The 21,612-nt window shown below is 42.7% G+C and overlaps 1 protein-coding gene across 2 annotated transcripts in view; it reads right to left on the bottom strand.

The window, feature by feature from the left end:
- The window catches only part of NBAS (NBAS subunit of NRZ tethering complex), a 409,249-nt gene that overhangs the window by 205,784 nt on the left and 181,853 nt on the right, over nucleotides 1-21,612 (bottom strand). The window contains exons 36-38 of one of the 2 annotated variants that reach the window (XM_077812510.1): nucleotides 18,802-18,969; nucleotides 16,971-17,084; nucleotides 11,308-11,431 (exon numbers count right to left, since the gene is read on the bottom strand). In XM_077812510.1, the coding sequence (XP_077668636.1) occupies nucleotides 11,308-11,431; nucleotides 16,971-17,084; nucleotides 18,802-18,969 (406 nt within the window). The remainder of the gene's footprint in view (nucleotides 1-11,307; nucleotides 11,432-16,970; nucleotides 17,085-18,801; nucleotides 18,970-21,612) is intronic. The other variant, XM_077812511.1, reaches the window with a different exon arrangement.

The following is a 21,612-nucleotide window of genomic DNA, read 5'->3' as shown; positions in this document are numbered from 1 at the left end:
TTTGCACTTCTTTGGAAGCATTTAATTAGAACTTCTGATCTTAGGTGTTACACGATAAACACCAATAAAACATACCAATACAAAAAGAAATCAGTGTTTAACCAATAAAACATCAGAAAATGCACCACAAATGGTTACTTGTACCTAAGGGCTTCAGGGGTATGCACAGGAATTTAAAGTCACTGCTTTCGGAGGGGCATGTACTGTGCCCCTGCCCCAACCATAGAGAAGTTCTGCGCTGCAGCGAATTATTGGGGCAGCCCATGCCCCTGCTTGCCCCCCCACCCCTTGTGCAGTCCCTGAATGGCTTGTTTAACCAGACCTGTCATGCAGACTACAGGGGTGTGATTTCTAAAGTACAGTAAAGAGTTGCATATATTTGGTTTGTGCAGATCCTGCAAATGTGCACTAAACGTTCCCTAGTGCACTTTAACCTAGTGCTGTGTGAAACATTACAAAGATTACTCAGAGTATATACTTCTGCAAAGAGTAATGTATACAATATACATTATTCATTATACATTATTCATTACCGTATATATAAAAGACATTTACAAAAGCCCCCCAAAACACTGATTTTTCTGTCACTGCATAAAACTCAAAAAATTGCTAAAAATAAACCCTGACAAAATGAAATTAATAAATCCCATTAAAAAATAAGTCTTTACATGTAATATAAATCTGGGGAAAGCAGGGAGGGTAGACCTATGGCCCAGACAGGATAAAAGTCTGCCTTCAGTCATTTAAGAGAAACTGGAAAACTCATGGTTATAAGGTATGCAGGGGACAAAGGATCTTGTCTACTCTATGTAGCCATCCTATTTCTAAGTTCACTGCTCACTTCGGGAAGATGTAATAATGCTTCCATCAGTAGATCTCAACGTACTTTACAAAGAGGGCAGTATCATTATCCCCATTTTACAGATGGGCTAGTGAGGCAAAGAGGTGCAGTGACTTGCCAAAGGTCACCCAGCAAACCAGAGGCAGAGTCAGAAACAGAACCCAGGTCTTCTGACTCCTGGTGGAGTGCTTACTCCACTAGATCACAGGGACATTATGTGTACTTGTACTTTCTTCCCACTCATTGTGCCTCTCGTGAATTCTGCAGCGTCTGCTTTGATTTTTGTAATCTCCTCAAAACTAATATTCAACCCACTCAACCTAAATATTAAATTTTTAAAACCAGTCTCAGTTCCAAGAATCATGTACAAACTTTTGTAAACACACTTTTAGAAAACGTGGATCAAACACTGCAATGAGGAATAATTATTAATCTGCCAAAACCACATTTACTTTCTCAATTATTTGCAGAGCAGGAGTTTGATTTCACCAAAATATAATAACGATAATCCCTGCATGCCTAGCACCCTGCCCCTTTTAACAGCCTTGACAAAACTTACAATTTAGGTCAACATAGCTACATCTCTCGGGGTGCGAAAAAGCCATACTCCTGAATGCTGTAGCTATGTCCACCTAACACCCATTGTAGTTGCAGTTCGGTTGACAGAACAATGCCTCCATCAATCTAGTTACCACTGCTTCGGGATGTGGAGTTCCTACAACGACGGAAAAACCTCTCCATTGCTGACATCTGCGTCTAACTACAAGGTTATGCTGACATAGCTACAACACCATAGCTATGCTGCTATAGTCCGTGTATTGTACACATGGCCTAAAAGGAGATTTGATACACTCTGATACTCCCTGATCCAAGAATCACTCCTGCGGGCTCCCTATCAAGGGGCCTGTGTATTTCAGCCTCTTCTTGTGAACTCCTCATCCCAGGGGAGTGGGATTGTTTATGTGGTTACTTCATTTAAAATGAAAAAGTTTGGAGGACTATTTATAATTGCAGGTTGTCACTGGGCTTCCATCAAACTGTGGTGGTTGTGATGTTCTCCCTCAGCCAGATGCAATAACCAAGTCTTTGGATGCCACGTGGCCACAGAGGTTGCTCAGGTAGCACCAGGCCACAGGTACCAAGACTACAAATGTGATCATCACTATCTATGCTGATAACTTGGCTTTTGACAAAAGCTTCTAGCTCTGGCTAGACTCAACATGTCCTGGATCCTGTCTGAGTTAAGATATCTAACAGAGCTCCTAACATAGTTACTATTAAAATCTGAATGTTGTTGCTTTTGCAACTAAGGTTATTTGTGATGTTCCCTATGTTCAGGGCAGGAAATACAATGGTAAGGCTAACGACTTGCATAGGAATTTGTTAACATTTTATTCATGTTCTCTAGCTATAGAGAGGCTGGTATTCTAGGTTGTGTGTTTTGTTTTGTTTTTTTCCTTGAAAATCCTAATGAACCCATAACCTGCATGACTAATCTTTGGATCTTTTTCAAAATATTGTCCTTAATGAGCCAATTGTCCAGGTACACAAAACACGATACTCCTATGTCTGGCCACTCAACTCATAGGCCAAGCAATTGTGTGAACAACCATGGCACCAAGACAAGGCCAAAAGGCAATCTATTATTCTATTCAGGTTCCTGTACCATGCCCATCAGCACGGTGCCCAAGTGCTTTCCAAGACTGCATTAAGCAGTATGACTAGTGACAGTCATATACCGTTTTTTTCCTTCTTTTTCCCTTCTTTTCCTAATGGAAAAGTTGCATGTGGATTTAAAAAAAAAATACATTATAGTATACAATATATTTTTATACATATTGTGTTATAGATTTATATTAGTGAAAGCAAGGTCAAAGAAGCTTGCCTTGAACTTGGACTGGAAAGCGGTGAGGAATGTGGTTGTTCTTAGACCCTTAAGGAGTTGGTTCTGCAATCTTAGACTAGCCCCTGACAATAAACTAATTTGCTCCCTTACTGGAAATCTGAGATACATTCTGAAGCACTGAGACGAGAGGAAGTGATCAGGAACAGTCAGCATGGATTCACCAAGGGAAAGTCATGCCTGACTAATCTAATTGCCTTCTATGATGAGATAACTGGTTCTGTGGATGAAGGGAAAGCAGTGGACGTGTTATTCCTCAACTTTAGCAAAGCTTTTGACACGGTCTCCGACAGTATTCTTGTCAGCAAGTTAAAGTAGTATGGGCTGGATGGAAGCACTACAAGGTGGGTAGAAAGTTAGCTAGATTGTCGGGCTCAACGGGTAGTGATCAATGGCTCCATGTCTAGTTGGCAGCCGGTATCTAGCGGAGTGCCCCAAGGGTCGGTCTTGGGGCCGGTTTGTACAATATCTTCATTAATGATCTGGAGGATGGTGTGGATTGCACCCTCAGCAAGTTTGCGGATGACACTAAACTGGGAGGAGTGGTAGATACGCTGGAGGGTAGGGATAGGATACAGACGGACCTAGACAAATTGGAGGATTGGGCCAAAAGAAATCTGATGAGGTTCAACAAGGACAAGTGCAGAGTCCTGCACTTAGGATGGAAGAATGCAATGCACCGCTACAGACTAGGGACCGAATGGCTAGGCAGCAGTTCTGCAGAGAAGGACCTACGAGTGACAGTGGACAAGAAGCTGGATATGAGTCAACAGTGTGCCCTTGTTGACAAGAAGGCCAATGGCATTTTGGGGTGTATAAGTAGGGGCACTACCAGCAGATCGAGGGACGTGATCATTCCCCTCTATTTGACATTGGTGAGGCCTCATCTGGAGTATTGTGTCCAGTTTTGGGCTCCACACTACAAAAAGGATGTGGAGAAATTGGAGAGAGTCCAGCAAAGGGCAACAAAAATGATTAGGGGACTGGAACACATGAGTTATGAGGAGAGGCTGAGGGAACTGGGATTGTTTAGTCTACGGAAGAGAAGAATGAGTGGGGATTTGATAGCTGCTTTTAACTACCTGAAAGGTGGATCCAAAGAGGATGGATCTAGACTATTCTCAGTGATAGCAGACAACAGGACAAGGAGTAATGGTCTCAAGTTGCAGTGGGGGAGGTTTAGGTTGGATATTAGGAAAAACTTTTTCACTAGGAGGGTGGTGAAACACTGGAATGCGTTACCTAGGGAGGTGGTGGAATCTCCTTCCTTGGAAGTTTTTAAGGTCAGGCTTGACAAAGCCCTGGCTGGGATGATTTAGTTGGGATTGGTCCTGCTCTGGGTAGGGGGTTGGACTAGATGGCCTCCAGAGGTCCCTTCCAACTCTGTTATTCTATGATTCTATGATATGGATGTATCATCACCAGATGTGAATTTAAGCATCTTCATAGTCCAATATACATAATAAGTAGCCTTCTTCAAACTGCCATGATTGCTCCCAAACACTGCACTGTGAATTTTTCTGTAACCCAATAAAGATTGGGGTGGCTCAGAGGTACAGAATTGGGCTATAACTATTTTCTGGGTCATCTGAAAGTAACTGGAACTAAATCTCTTCCATTTTCCACCCACTGGCGATGTCTGAGTGATGTTCTTCATAAGACAACGAATTTCCTGATTTGTTGGTTTTTTAGTGCATTTGAAAGGAGCAGTTTGGTGGAATTTCTCTGAACTGGATTTTCCGTCTCTTTTGATAATTTTGAAGACACCGGTTATCAAAATAATTTGAAGTCATCAGGGATAAAAAGTCTATAGTTTCCCTTTAAAAGAGAGATTCTTCTCCAAATATGCTGTAAAAGCATTGAAACTTGCTCCAGAGCTCTTATAAAATGTAAGCTTTTTGCTCATTACGGACAACTTATCTGTATGTATATATATTTCTTCTTACTATATGTTCCGATGAAGTGGGCTGTAGCCCACGAAAGCTTATGCTCTAATAAATTTGTTAGTCTCACAGGTTCCACAAGTGCTCCTGTTCTTTTTATACGTAAAGCTATTATTCACCAGCTCTATATTCCTAGTGACAAAGTATTTCAAAGGCAACATAAAGCTGATGAACAACAGTGCTACATGCATTTCCTCAGACTACTTAAAAGACAAGCACTAATACATGCAAAGGTATTATGCATCAGCCACCTACTACTGATTTTATGCTACAGTATGATACAACTATGATCAATTCGACTCGAGCAGCCAGACTTCTTTACTTCATAGACTTACTCTGCGTTCGTCCAAAAATAGATTACCCTTCAGTTGGCCGCTTTCCGCACTGGCCAGGTACAGACAGTCGAAGTGCACATCCCTTCGGTTCAGGGGGTGTGGGTCAGGCTTTCCGAAAACACAAACACACATACACACAGTCCCGTGCCTTCGTTCTTTTTATCTGATCTGACGGCCGTGTTTTAGAACAGACCAACCAATCAGGGTAGGCCACATTGTTTATGTGATTGCCCTAGTTGTATAATTGATGAGTATTCAATTTTTTTGTCCAATTGTTAGTAGTTCGTATAATTGAGGGCTATTTATTTTCGGTAGCCAATTAGATTTTGAATGTGGGTAATTTGGGTTGATAAGTACATAGGAGTCAGCATAAATTGTTATCTGGTTGCAGCACGTCCTGACCACAAGCCACAGTCTTAAGCTTCGTTTTTGCAAGGCTTGCATTTTAAAGCATACGGAAGTTTGAGGCCTAACATTTGCAATACTTCCATTTCATTCAAGCTTGACAAGACAGTTGCTCAATTTATTCACAACTTGCACTCTATTACTTGCATACCAAAATGAAGATGACTGGTCTGATTTTAGGGTTCCCTTAAAAAAAAAAACAAAAAAAACAAGACACAACCTGTATATCTGACAAAAACTAAAGAAATAAATTCAGAAGACAAGTATTTTGGTTGAATGCCTTCATTACTAATCACTGAAGGAGTTTTGCCAAAACTCATATCTTCATCAAACTGCAAAGCCTATAATAATGAAAAGAGGAAAAAAATAACGGCTTATGGTCCTGTGACCCAATCTGAGATGTCCTGAGAAAAGTCATACCTTCTTAAAAGAAGACTGCCATTTACCCATCATTCTAGGTGATGCTCACAAAACTGCCAGATACTCACATTATGTGCAGCCTTTACTTTTCTATCCACGTTCCAATAAATTAAATTATAACACTGTCAGTGCAAACTGGGCATTGACTTTCCAAAATACCCAATTGAAGAAACTAAAGAATTTGTGACTATAAAATATTAGAGTCACTGATGGATTTGCCAAACTTTATTTATTGCTTGTGTGTTTTTCTTTTCTTCTGGAACAGCTCATGGAGGCATAAAACAGTTTGCATTTTAACAAACATTGTTAGACATTAGAAAGGTCCAAGTGTCAATATAATTATGCTCTTTGGTTTTTGTCAGTTTCACTAGGAAAAAAGTTGCACTTCACAAAAGAAGCTAGGAGTGAACAACAAGGGATGGATCACTCGATGACTGCCCTGTTTTGAAGCACCTGGTATTGGCTATTGTCGGAAGACAGGATACGGGGCTAGATGGACCATAGGTATGACCCAATGTGGCTGGTCTTATGTTCTTATGTAGAACTCTCTGTGGAAAAATTACTGTGTTTGTGTAGAACTCAAAGCATATCTATGAAAATCTGGAAAATTTCAATTCATTTTTCATTGTGATTACTGAAAACGCTAAGGAAACCTCAGGACCTAAACTGTTTACTATGCACTTAGAAACAGATCCAATGTCTACTGAACACAATGGATGGGCTACATGTTCAAGCAAATGAAGATCAACCTGAACTTTAAGCCATCCCCTGCCCTGAAACCACTGGGGATCAATGACAGTGATCTGGGACTATGCTCAGGCTTGCTTCAGGAGCTGACTTCACTAGCAGCCTCCTGGCACAATACTGGCCATTAGCTGCAACAAATTTCTAATTCTACCTGTAGTGGGGCAGTTGCCCCACTTTGGCAGAGGAGGGGTTAACAGCAGCCCTTGCAGTGGCTGCGCAAAACCAAGCCAATCAGAGAAGGGCAGAAAGGCAGCCAATCAGGGCCAGGCTGGGCCCTATATAAAGGCTGCAAAGCAGAAGAGACAGGAGTCGCTCCCTGACAAGCAAGGGAAAAGGACTGGCTCCCAGAGATAGCACCTTAGATAGAGCAGCACTGCGCAGGCTCAGGGGAGCAGAGGAAAAGCTCCAGCCCGATACTTGTCAGGCTCAGGCCCCTGAAAGAAAGGGCCGAGAAGGTGCAAGGGCCAAAGAGGAGGTGGCCCCGGGAGTGCAAGCAGTAGAGGGCAGAGAAGGAGAGCAGGATATGACTGCCGCCGGAGGGTCCCTGGGCAGGATCCAGAGTAGTGGGCGGGCCTGGCCCCCCTACCCCTTACTCTACACCTGGCCATGGAGGAACATGGCCCAATACAGACTGTGGCTTGTCCCTGAGGCAAGGGGCTAGACTCTGGGGCTGCAGTTGGTCACGAGGGCAGGTGCAGATTGAGGACTTGTGGATACCCCTGGAATGGGAGAGAACCGAGTGGGGCACAACCAGAGGGCTCTGTCCAGAAAAGGACCCTGCAAGCCAGGGAGCAATGCGGGTCCCAGAGAGCACCGCAGAGCAGAGCAACGGGTGGGACACCACCTGCAGAGGGTGCTCCACAGCTGAATGAGCTAATTCCCAGGGCAACCAGAAGGAGGCGCAGCGGTGGTGAGTCTGAGCCCCGTTACATAGCCCATCTTCTACTTCATCACCAAACCTCCAGGTTTGTATGGGGAAGATTTAAAAAAAAAAAAAAAAAAAAAGTGTGGACACATGGCCAGTCTTGGCTAGCAGAAAAATCACTTCTGGATGCCAAAAATACAGTCTGGCCAGGCCCATAGCATACCAGGAGAACCAGTAACACTACAATTAACCAAAGATGTGTGGGAGCAACACACATGTAGAATACTGTCCACATCCAAGAGAGGCCTTATATTCTTCAGAGAAATGGCAGGGGATCCAATCCATTCCCTCTGTCTCACCTGAACTGGCTAATCAGAGCATGATGGGTGCTATGCAAAGCCCTGCCCCACCAAACCAGCAGCCTCTACCTCCCATCCACATGTGGAAAAGGAGAAGAGTGCAGCCAAAGGCTGTGAGCATGTCAGATGCACCCTACCCCTCCCAAGAAAGAAGGGGGGACATCCTCTAAATTAAAATTCAAGGTAAATTGACAGGCCCGTGTCATTGCAACCATTGTTTAGATGGTGTGAACAGCAATGAAGTCTGTCAGTTTCTGCATATATAGTTCCTCAAATAACAATCCTGTAGTAATGTCCTCAAACACACCAGGGGTCAGTGGCTGGTTTCAGAAGGTCTGCAAAACCCCAAGCCCCAGCACCCCCGGGGCAGAAACCCCAAGCCCATGGGCAGAGTGTTGGAGATACGGGGGTGGCACTGTCTCTCCAAACTTAACCAGAGCAAGGCAGTCCCGGGGGCAGCTCCACACACAGCCTTACCTCCTCCCCTACCCCAGTTCCTCGCCAGGTAAGAACTGGGAAGCCAGAGCCGGGCAGTGCGAGGCGGCTGCTACCCTGGCTGCTCTTTCCATCTCCTCCTGATGCTGATGCCTGGGGCTCCAGCTCCTCCTCAGCTCCCAGCCCCCTGTGACTGCTCGTGCAGCTGGTAAGAGCCACCTGGGGCCAGCAGAGTCCTCGAGAAGCAGCCCCCCGTTCCCCCTCCAAACCAGACAGGCTGGGTGGCCTCCTGAGGTGAGTCGGCGGTGGAGGTGGGGCTCCCTCTCTAGGACCTGCCAAGCCCTGTCCCCCCCACCATAATAGAAGTCAAACTGCACCTATGCCCAAGTTCCCCCCACCCCCACCAAGCAGCCAGAGCCCCGAGGGCCCCCCTCCCTCCACTGGGATCTGGAGTTTGTATAGCATGTTGGGTGGGCCTCAGGTTTATAGCAAATGTTGTTACTATATTTAATGTGTGTTTTAATACTGATTCATGGTAAGACACGTAATTCATAAATCCTGCCTACTGATACAGCCTACAGAACTCAGCACTGAAATGAGACATATTTGATTCCTGAAGGTTCACACCTCATATCACAGTGACAATTCTTCTAACTTGCTCCCGCCAGTCCCTCCACCCTCCAATACAGCTACACCTAACACAATGAATGCAGCTAGAGTGCATGGAGAGACATGCTGCAATTAAAATTTGTGGAACACAACATGAACAATGACACCATCTCACGGCCCTTCATCATGCCTACTGACTATGGCATCACCTTTGTTGAACTATTCCCAGTATCTACTGCCAGCTAGAGAGGGACAGAGTTACGGTTGCATTGTGGTTCTTATTTGCCTTTTGATAATTTAACCTTTAGAATCCTCGTTTTCAAGCTTTTATCCAGAACCACAAGGGCTAGAAGCCTAATGAAATAAATAAAATAAAGCAGAGTTTCTCAATCACTAGAAGCTAGAGCTTTATGAAAAAAAATGAAAATATTGTGAGCCTCATGATTAAACTGTGAGTTTACTCACACTTCATGTGATCTAATACACTAATTTGTCATGCCAGAATTCTCCACAGAGTAACGCATTAGACAGACATCTTCCTTCAAAGGACACTAACAGCATGTAAATATTTAAACAGTTCATTTCTTAAACTGGCAGGAGGCAACTAAAGTGAAAAAGATATATAATCATAGATAGGAGAAAAAATGGAAGTACTAACATGAGAATGTTTCACTTTTAATGACACACCCAAGGTAGGTGAGGGTGCGGGAAGGGACAAGCTTTCGAGCTTCACAGAACTCTTCTTTTTGTCTGGGGAAGATAACCAGAGTGTCTAAGCTAAACAGAATTTGGGACAGGACTGTTAAACATATGGGGTTCACACATACTGTAGCACACCAATTAAGGGTTAGCAGGTAATAGTGTGTGCTACAAACTGATTTAATGAGCCTTAAAACCAGTGTCTCTTAAGTCCACAGCTTTTAATGTCTAGCACACTTATGAATTTAAGTTCCCAGGTTTGTCTTTTGAAAGTGTTGTGCACATCTCCTTTAAGGATGAGGACTGAGCAGTCAGATATGGGGTGATCGCTTTGTGAAAAGTGCTCACCAACGGGTGACACGGTGTTTTTGTCTTATTTTTCTGAGAGAGTTTATTTAAGGGTGTAATGATTGTCTGGCTTCACCCATATTGGTGTTATTGGGCTTCACCCATATTGGTATTCACCCGTATTTAAGGGTGTTGGGGCATGTGATCCGCTGGATGAGGTACACCATATGTTGGGATAGGTATGTATAGGATCCATGGATATTGAAAAGTGTTTTGTGGGCGTAACGATCATTGTAGCAGTGGAGATATGTCTGCAGGTTTTTCATCTGTTCTGGCAGGGTCTGGTGCCACTTTAAGTAGGTTTGTCCTGGTTTGTGGGGAGATTGCTTCTGATGAGCTTGGCAAGGCCGGAGGTTTGTCTGAAGGCCAGAAGAGGGGGTTCAGGAAAGATTTTTTTCAGGATGTGATCCTGTATGGGTTGTAATTGTTTGATAATACCCATAGGGGTTCCAGTGTAGGGTGGTAGATGCCAATTAGGGGTATTAGAGTAGCAGCTGTGTTAGTCTGTATTCGCAAAAAAGAAAAGGAGTACTTGTGGCACCTTAGAGACTAACCAATTTATTTGAGCATAAACTTTCGTGAGCTACAGCTGCTGTAGCTCATGAAAGCTTATGCTCAAATAAATTGGTTAGTCTCTAAGGTGCCAAAAGTACTCCTTTTCAATTACGGGTATGTGGTCATTGTTTTCTCCCCCCCCTCAGTATTGAAACAGATTCTCCCAAGGTATCTGAGTGGCCGGTTCTGTGATGCAATTTATTTCCCTGGTGAAGTGTCTTTTTTTTAGTGAAGACATTTTTAAGTATGTTCTGAATCACTCTCAGTATAGTCCCTAGATAAATTTTAATTTTGGTAAAGAGAAATTCTCAGGAATCCAGGAATTTTAAATACGAACTATGCACTAAATAAAATAGTGGAAAGAAAACCTATAATTCAAAGATCATTTTAGCAAAGTGGCAAAGAATATTAACTCTAATTGCAATAGATGAACATACCTATCTGCAGATAATCTGATGGACATTTTATTGCACTCCAATGCTTCTCAAACTGTGTCTGTGGACCACTGGAAGTGCACAGCTATTTCTGTCACAATGGACAAGCACCCGTGAGCCTTCTAAAAGAGGCACTTCTAGATTGACCAATAATCAGGAACTCTCTTGAGATTTCCCGAGACTCTGCTGACCTACTAGCCTAAAAAAAACCCCAAAACCACTTTTTTGCACCCTCCAAGGGTTTTCCACTTTTTATAGATGTTTTCTTTGTTAGAAATTAAACCATGATGATATTTTTAGAAAATACTAAAATATCACTTTTGAACACTACTGAATACATGAACATGTACAGTATATACATACACATTATATTATAAATAAAACACACATCACACAAAAAACAATGTACCTTCTGTAGCTGGAAATAGGTCCTCTCCTTCACTTTTAGTTTCTGCTAATTTTCCTGTTCTCAGCAATACTTCTGCAAAACTTTCTGAAGAACTGTGTTGGAATCCAGCATAGGCTACTTCAGACTTACAAAAAAAAAAAAAAACAAACAAACAAACCACATTTGCATTAATATGACAAAGATAAATATCCTTTTTTAAAAAAACAAACATGTTTTATAATGACAGGTTTCAGAGTAACAGCCGTGTTAGTCTGTATTCGCAAAAAGAAAAGGAGTACTTGTGGCACCTTAGAGACTAACCAATTTATTTGAGCATGAGCTTTCGTGAGCTACAGCTCACTTCATCAGATACATACCGTGGAAACTGCAGCAGACTTTATATATACACAGAGAATATGAAACAATACCTCCTCCCACCCCACTGTCCTGCTGGTAATAGCTTATCTAAAGTAATCGTCAGGTTAGGCCATTTCCAGCACAAATCCAGGTTTTCTCACCCTCCACCCCCCCACACAAATTCACTCTCCTGCTGGTGATAGCCCATCCAAGGTGACAACTCTTTACACAATGTGCATGATAATGAAGTTAGGCCATTTCCTGCACAAATCCAGGTTCTCTCACTCCCTCACCCCCCTCCAGAAACCCACCCCCATACACACACAGACTCACTCTCCTGCTGGTAATAGCTCGTCCAAACTGACCACTCTCCAAGTTTAAATCCAAGTTAAACCAGAACATCCGGGGGGGTGGGGGGGGAGGAGGAAAAAACAAGAGGAAATAGGCTACCTTGCATAATGACTTAGCCACTCCCAGTCTCTATTTAAGCCTAAATTAATAGTATCCAATTTGCAAATGAATTCCAATTCAGCAGTTTCTCGCTGGAGTCTGGATTTGAAGTTTTTTTGTTTTAAGATAGCGACCTTCATGTCTGTGATTGCGTGACCAGAGAGATTGAAGTGTTCTCCGACTGGTTTATGAATGTTATAATTCTTGACATCTGATTTGTGTCCATTTATTCTTTTACGTAGAGACTGTCCAGTTTGACCAATGTACATGGCAGAGGGGCATTGCTGGCACATGATGGCATAAATCACATTGGTGGATGTGCAGGTGAACGAGCCTCTGATAGTGTGGCTGATGTTATTAGGCCCTGTGATGGTGTCCCCTGAATAGATATGTGGGCACAATTGGCAACGGGCTTTGTTGCAAGGATAAGTTCCTGGGTTAGTGGTTCTGTTGTGTGGTATGTGGTTGTTGGTGAGTATTTGCTTCAGGTTGCGGGGCTGTCTGTAGGCAAGGACTGGCCTGTCTCCCAAGATTTGTGAGAGTGTTGGGTCATCCTTTAGGATAGGTTGTAGATCCTTAATAATGCGTTGGAGGGGTTTTAGTTGGGGGCTGAAGGTGACGGCTAGTGGCGTTCTGTTATTTTCTTTGTTAGGCCTGTCCTGTAGTAGGTAACTTCTGGGAACTCTTCTGGCTCTATCAATCTGTTTCTTTACTTCCGCAGGTGGGTATTGTAGTTGTAAGAAAGCTTGACAGAGATCTTGTAGGTGTTTGTCTCTGTCTGAGGGGTTGGAGCAAATGCGGTTGTATCGCAGAGCTTGGCTGTAGACGATGGATCGTGTGGTGTGGTCAGGGTGAAAGCTGGAGGCATGCAGGTAGGAATAGCGGTCAGTAGGTTTCCGGTATAGGGTGGTGTTTATGTGACCATTGTTTATTAGCACTGTAGTGTCTTCTCTACAAAAGAAAAAGGACACTAAACTTTCTAAACTACTACATGCTACAAGGGGCCACAGCAATGGTTCCCTCAACCCACCTAGCAATATTGTTAACCTATCCAACTATACTCTCAGCCCAGCAGAAGCAGCTGTTCTATCTCGGGGCCTCTCCTTCTGCCCCTCCACCCCCATGAACATGATACAGTTCTGTGGTGACCTAGAATCCTATTTTCGACGTCTCCGACTCAAGGAATATTTCCAAAATACCTCTGAACAACATACTAATCCACAGAGGTCTCCCTACCAACACTACAGAAAGAAGGATTCTAGGTGGACCCCTCCTGAAGGTCGAAACAGCAGACTGGACTTCTACATAGAGTGCTTCCGCCGACGTGCACGGGCTGAAATTGTGGAAAAGCAGCATCACTTGCCCCATAACCTCAGCCATGCGGAACGCAATGCCATCCACAGCCTCAGAAACAACTCTGACATCATAATCAAAAAGGCTGACAAAGGAGGTGCTGTTGTCATCATGAATAGGTCGGAATATGAACAAGAGGCTGCTCGGCAGCTCTCCAACACGAGTTTCTACAAGCCATTACCCTATGATCCCACTGAGAGTTACCAAAAGCAACTACAGCATATGCTCAAGAAACTTCCTGAAAAAGCACAAGATCAAATCCGCACAGACACACCCCTGGAACCCCGACCTGGGATATTCTATCTACTACCCAAGATCCATAAACCTGGAAATCCTGGGCGCCCCATCATCTCAGGCATTGGCACCCCGACAGCAGGATTGTCTGGCTATGTAGACTACCTCCTCAGGCCCTACGCTACCAGCACTCCCAGCTACCTTCGAGACACCACTGACTTCCTGAGGAAACTTCAATCCATCGGTGATCTTCCTGATAACACCATCCTGGCCACTATGGATGTAGAAGCCCTCTACACCAACATTCCACACAAAGATGGACTACAAGCCGTCAGGAACACTATCCCCGATAATGTCACGGCTAACCTGGTGGCTGAACTTTGTGACTTTGTCCTTACCCATAACTATTTCACATTTGGGGACAATGTATACCTTCAGATCAGCGGCACTGCTATGGGTACCCGCATGGCCCCACAGTATGCCAACATTTTTATGGCTGATTTAGAACAACGCTTCCTCAGCTCTCGTCCCCTAAAGCCCCTACTCTACTTGCGCTATATTGATGACATCTTCATCATCTGGACCCATGGAAAAGAAGCCCTTGAGGAATTCCACCATGATTTCAACAATTTCCATCCCACCATCAACCTCAGCCTGGTCCAGTCCACACAAGAGATCCACTTCCTGGACACTACAGTGCTAATAAACAATGGTCACATAAACACCACCCTATACCGGAAACCTACTGACCGCTATTCCTACCTGCATGCCTCCAGCTTTCACCCTGACCACACCACACGATCCATCGTCTACAGCCAAGCTCTGCGATACAACCGCATTTGCTCCAACCCCTCAGACAGAGACAAACACCTACAAGATCTCTGTCAAGCTTTCTTACAACTACAATACCCACCTGCGGAAGTAAAGAAACAGATTGATAGAGCCAGAAGAGTTCCCAGAAGTTACCTACTACAGGACAGGCCTAACAAAGAAAATAACAGAACGCCACTAGCCGTCACCTTCAGCCCCCAACTAAAACCCCTCCAACGCATTATTAAGGATCTACAACCTATCCTAAAGGATGACCCAACACTCTCACAAATCTTGGGAGACAGGCCAGTCCTTGCCTACAGACAGCCCCGCAACCTGAAGCAAATACTCACCAACAACCACATACCACACAACAGAACCACTAACCCAGGAACTTATCCTTGCAACAAAGCCCGTTGCCAATTGTGCCCACATATCTATTCAGGGGACACCATCACAGGGCCTAATAACATCAGCCACACTATCAGAGGCTCGTTCACCTGCACATCCACCAATGTGATTTATGCCATCATGTGCCAGCAATGCCCCTCTGCCATGTACATTGGTCAAACTGGACAGTCTCTACGTAAAAGAATAAATGGACACAAATCAGATGTCAAGAATTATAACATTCATAAACCAGTCGGAGAACACTTCAATCTCTCTGGTCACGCAATCACAGACATGAAGGTCGCTATCTTAAAACAAAAAAACTTCAAATCCAGACTCCAGCGAGAAACTGCTGAATTGGAATTCATTTGCAAATTGGATACTATTAATTTAGGCTTAAATAGAGACTGGGAGTGGCTAAGTCATTATGCAAGGTAGCCTATTTCCTCTTGTTTTTTCCTCCTCCCCCCCACCCCCCCGGATGTTCTGGTTTAACTTGGATTTAAACTTGGAGAGTGGTCAGTTTGGACGAGCTATTACCAGCAGGAGAGTGAGTCTGTGTGTGTATGGGGGTGGGTTTCTGGAGGGGGGTGAGGGAGTGAGAGAACCTGGATTTGTGCAGGAAATGGCCTAACTTCATTATCATGCACATTGTGTAAAGAGTTGTCACCTTGGATGGGCTATCACCAGCAGGAGAGTGAATTTGTGTGGGGGGGTGGAGGGTGAGAAAACCTGGATTTGTGCTGGAAATGGCCTAACCTGACGATTACTTTAGATAAGCTATTACCAGCAGGACAGTGGGGTGGGAGGAGGTATTGTTTCATATTCTCTGTGTATATATAAAGTCTGCTGCAGTTTCCACGGTATGTATCTGATGAAGTGAGCTGTAGCTCACGAAAGCTCATGCTCAAATAAATTGGTTAGTCTCTAAGGTGCCACAAGTACTCCTTTTATGTTTTATAATGTTACATTAGATACAATTATATAATTTGGTTCTATTTTTTTTTAATTCTAGATAGAGATCTTATGCAGCAATAGAAAACCTAATAGTTCTCCTGTTAACTTGCTTTTTCCTGTTGACTTAATATGTCAAATGAAACCTATGACACTGGTCATCATAAGCGTTGTGAATGTAAACAGACAGTCTAGATAAAGTTTTTCCAAAACAAATTAATGTTGATTTACCTGTCTGCCTAGCTCTCTGATGTAAAGCACACACTGTGTAAGTCAACACCAAGCAAACTTCATTTGCATGTTAAGTCAACACAGGGATGAGAGAGAGAATATGGCATCAGCACACGAAAGAACAAATAGTGGGAAAGAAGAATTTTGTCCGGGAGTACACTTCAAAGGGATACATTTGAAAGGATTTCTGGAATATGAGGAGGATGAAAGGGAACCCTTGGTGATCCACTTAACTGAGGAACTCTAGTGGCAGAGGGAAGTGATTCATGAAAAATCTGGATCCTGATTTGAATCAGTGAACTCTGCAAAAGGGCTTTGAGGGTGAGAAAACTGCTTTAGCCAAAGAACCGTAGCTTGCTAGTTATGTTTAGCCTCTTAAAAGCATGTTATACTTTTGTTTTATTTGTAATCAATTCTGATTCTACTACCTTTACGCAATATGAGTTAAAACTCTATCTTCGCTAATAAACTTCTTTGTTTTATCGTAAGTAGATCTCTGTACTGTAATAGTAAGCAAAATACTAATTCTTAGTTGAATCAAACAAGCTGGTGTGTACACTGTTTCTTTGGAGACAGCAGACTTGGCAATTACTATGAGGTTCCAGTGACAGGGGCTGGATGCTACATGGGAACGCTCTTCCAGGGCGCTTGGGAACTGGGGTGGCACAAAGTGTTACCTGCAAGGTAAAGTAAGGGCTGGCATAATCGTGAGAAATTTGTGTGTGGTTGCTAACAGAGTAGGGTGTGAAGCAGTTGTCACCAAGTTTAGCACAAGCAAACATCTCTCTCGCTGAGGTGGGGGAGTTACAAGGTCACCCATAGTTTTGAGCTCCTCAGAAAAGTACACAGTCTTCTTTTAATGCTTCTATAAGTGTACTTTAACTCTTAATGCATCTTAAACTTACTTCTGCAACACAGGGAGCAACAATTAGAGATTCATAAAAGGGATGACAGCTCTGCTTTTCCACTGCAGCATTCGCTCCAGAACTGCTTTTTAACACATCTCCAAATTCTTGGCCCTGGAAGGAATAAGCAGAATTAAGTGTGGCGCTTGTCGACCAAGTGCCAATTCATGTCAGAGCCCCAGGCCAATTCACTTGTGTACTAGTATAGATCAAAGTGATTGACAAATGCATAAGAGTGTATCTGGAGTTTAAACTTCATGAAAACTAATGGGGTGTTACATGCATTGTTTTTACTTATCTGTATCCCTTTATAATGTAGTAGCAAACATTTACATTGCATATACCCCTGTAAATAAATAACCCATCAAACGAGAAAGAAGCCTTATGGAATGCAAATGAAGAACTTTAACAGAAAAGTGCTAATTTCAAAGCCAGTGGTCATTGTGTGTGATTATCAGAGGTCAAAGACTCAAAATTCATTCCTCACTCTCCGTCGTCAAAGGAAAAGCCAACCCATGTAGTGACACTTCCAGTTTGTTTTCTGTGAGAAGAAGTATGGATTCAAGGAAAGCTCCTTCATCTCTGGACTGTTTGGACTCTTAACAGGGAAGTGTACCAGATGCAAAGCAGAGATCCTCAGACACAATCTGAGTACCCTGAAAAGACTTGGGAAACTAGCAATTTATTACATCACTGTCACTATTTGGAATTGTAAACTGTGACTCACCTGTCCATATATTTTACCTGCTTTAATCTCTCAATAACTCTCATTTTCTTTTTTTTAGCTAATAAACCTTTAGTTAGTTTATTATATAATTGGCTGCGCATGTTGTCTTTGGTGTAAGATCTAGGGTAAGTGACTAGTATCTTGGAATGGAAGCAACCTAAATGTGATGTGATTTTTGGTATAAGTGACCTTTTATCACAAAGTCCAGTTTACCTGGATGGCAAGATAGACTAGAGACTCTAAGAGGACTGTTTGTGTCCTCATGATAAGACTGGCATAGTAATCCAGGAGTTCACATTTGTCCCTGGCTTGTTGTGTTATATAATTAGATTTTACAACCAGTTTGGGGTATCTGCCTGTTTTTACAGTTTGCCCTGAGATATGCACTCATGGTCGTGAGCCATTCCAGATAGCGTGACACCTGGTAATAATGAAATCTTGCTTTAAAGTCTATTAAGTAGTCATATGTTCAGATGGGAGGAGATCCTGCAATGGACTCCGTACATGGAACCCCGCAGAACTCCACTGAAGTCAATGGGGCTTAATAGAGGAGTATGCTAACTACATATGACAAACTGCAAGATCAGGACCCATGTTTCATCTATTCATCAATTATTAAAAACAAAAAGAAAAATTAGCAGAATTAGTCAGAGAATCACAGACATCATAAAAAAAAGACTAGTAAAAATGAACATACATATGGAAGGAAAAGTGAAGAATAGGACCTTAAATGAATAGGAAGGTAAAGAGATTTTCTAAATTGTAATAGAAAGTACGACACTATGCTTTAATGGTGCTTCAACTGCTTATAGCTCCCACCACAAACACCCTGACATTTTACTAGTATTGGCCTTTTGCTCTTCTTTGATGACATAGCTAACGCTAAAAAAACCACAACAACAACAGTGTGTATTATTCATTTTGGAAAAGAAAGATTAACAAAATATAAGAAAACATTAAAAGTCATCCATGGCCCTTTGATGTCAATGTGACTGCCAGTGGTTCCAGAAGCAGGACTAGCAGATCCTTGTGAAAGAATATGGCCTATACGGTTATCCATTAGTGAAACCAAAGACAGTAGGAGAGATTTTAGTGACTTCTTACATGTAATGGCCGAAGATAAGTTAATGACCTCTTCCACCATTGTCCATCACTGACTGCATGCAGCATGGCTTTTGTCGTTGTAGTTGTATTAGACAGAACTTTCATGGTTTTAGCGGTGGTCCAATACAAGAAGTCAGCAGACTGGCTAGAAGGAATGCTGATTTCTTCCTGTGAGTTTATGCAACACACAACAACAAATGTTAGAAATAGCCTCAGCATTATCACCACCATGAGTTAATAAGGCCAAATGCCCAGAACAAACACAAACTGGCATCAGGACATACTGATAAGAGTTTGGTTAATGAGTTATTTCAATTATCAGTCTCATTTAGCAGCAAGCTAACCACAAGCAGAGTTACAAACAATGTTGCAATTTTTTAATTCCATAGCTGATTTTTTGATTAGTAGAACATTTTCTCATTAAATTCTAATCTCATGATATTTTGGACACCAGCCATTTACATTTTTGAAGGTTATGGAAGTGTTTATTTGCTCAACTAGTCCCACTGTTCTGTTAATACACTGAAGTTTATCAAAAAGGGGAGGTTGGGCATACTGGCCACTGAATCATATATTCATAGAAGATTAAGGTTGGAAGAGACCTCAGGAGGCCATCTAGTCCAACCCCCTGCTCAAAGCAGGACCAACACCAACTAAATTATCCCAGCCAGGGCTTTGTCAAGACAGGCCTTAAAAACCTCTAAGGATGGAGATTCCACCACCTCGCTAGGCAACCCATTCCAGTATTTCACCACCCTCCTAGTGAAATAGTTTTTCCTAATATCCAACCTAGAGCTCCTCCACTGCAACTTGAGACCACTGCTTCTTGTTCTGTCATCTGCCACAACTGAGAACAGCTGAGCTCCATCCTCTTTGGAACTCCCCTTCAGGTAGCTGAAAGCTGCTATCATATCCCCCCCAACTCTTCTCTTCTGCAGACTAAACAAGCCTAGTTCCCTCAGCCTCTCCTCGTAAGTCATGTGTCCCAGCCCCCTGATCATTTCCGTTGCCCTCCACTGGACTCTCTCCAATTTGTCCACATCCTTTTGGGGGGGGGCACAAAACTGGACACAATACTCCAGATGTGGCCTCACCAGTGACAGACAGAGGGAAATAATCACTTCCCTCAATCTGCTGGCAATGCTCCTACTAATGCAGCCCAATATGCTATTAGCCTTCTTGGCAACAAGGGCACACTGCTGACTCATATCCAGCTTCTCATCCACTGTAATCCCCAGGTCCTTTTCTGCAGAACTGCTGCTTAGCCAGTCAGTCCCCAGCCTGTAGCGATGCATGGGATTCTTCAGTCCTAAGTGCAGGACTTTGCACTTGTCCTTCTTGAACCTCATCCAATGTTTTTTGGCCCAATACTCCAATTTGTCTAGGTCACTCTGGACCCTATCCCTACCCTCCAGCGTATCTACCTCTCCCCCCACTGTTATCCGCGAACTTGGTGAGGGTACAATCTATCCCATCGTCCAGATCATTAATAAAGATATTGAACAAAACTGGCCCCAGGACCGACCTCTAGGCATTCCACTTGATACCAGCTGCCAACTTCTTCAACATCTTATGAACAATCTTAACATAGAAACCCAGGATTGTGTGGATTTCCAAAGAGCACAACTAAGCCATCCAAATTCTCAGAAGGGGACTGTTGTCTTTACACCCTTCGCTGGTGAAAAACTTTAATCTTTCATCTCAGAGCTATCCAAAATAGGGTTCTCTCCAGCTCCTCCATTTGATATTGTTGGTCTGTATTACCTGCACTGATGTGAGAATACTGGCAGCTGTATGTATGTTCATGGATTCTGAAATTCTGGTGCTTTGTGAGACATTAACCAAATATAGTCATTCTCACAAGCTGCAAACAGATCTTGTGAGATTTCTGCCTATTCTGATTTCCCACCCTTCCCACACATACGCATGTTTTGGCAGACACCTGGATCCAAACTCAATAATGGCTGGTTCAGGTCTGCTTTTTCAAAATTTAGGGTCTGCGTTTTGCAAATTTGGGTTACTGGATCAGGCCTACCTGAAATAAAGGGTTTAAATTAATATTTGATACATCTGCAGTGATTCATGTGTCACTAATTGTTACACTACCAAGAGGTCTGTGCCTGTTCTTTCCATGTTTTATACAGCTTACATATTAAAACATAAAACAGATTTCACTATGCTGTAAATTATGTAATTATATTCCACTGACGATAATCACACAAATGTACAGTAGGGTAATATTTACAATACACTTATATACATACATATTGTTGATGTTTTAATAGCCAGTAAGTTACAATGGTTAGTTTCCCAACACAATATACTGAATTTAAACCTATCAAAAGAAAATCACTTTTCTACAGTTATGCTGGCAGGAGGATATGAACTACCAGTTTTCAGTTCAACAACTTGAGACAGAATTTTACACACTAAACAGGGTGGCCAAAATGACTTAGGTGAAATTTTGCCCCACTGATTTTTTTTTTAAATGTACAAAAACAAGGAAGACATTTATCACCAAATCTATCATTGTCATTAAAAAGGCATCAACAACTGTCTGCCTGCAACAAAACCTGTAAATGTGAGCACTCCCTGATTATTAATAGTAATAAAATGATCTAAAGAGAGGACCTCCTGCCAGCCTTTGAACAATCAATTGGAAATTTCAATTCCCACTTGACCAGATGAAAGGGACTGCATGCTGAGCGAAATATGCCAGAATCTTTACTCTTCCTGAAAAATAAATGGCAACAGGATTTATTTAGATTCTGTTTAAATAAAAATAGTACTTCCTGATACTTATTTTGAAAG

Source organism: Eretmochelys imbricata, chromosome 3, assembly GCF_965152235.1.
Source record: "Eretmochelys imbricata isolate rEreImb1 chromosome 3, rEreImb1.hap1, whole genome shotgun sequence".
NCBI classification, from domain to species: Eukaryota; Metazoa; Chordata; order Testudines; family Cheloniidae; genus Eretmochelys; species Eretmochelys imbricata.
Note: the sequence above shows the minus strand (reverse complement) of the source record. Positions and strands in the feature narration are given on the sequence as shown.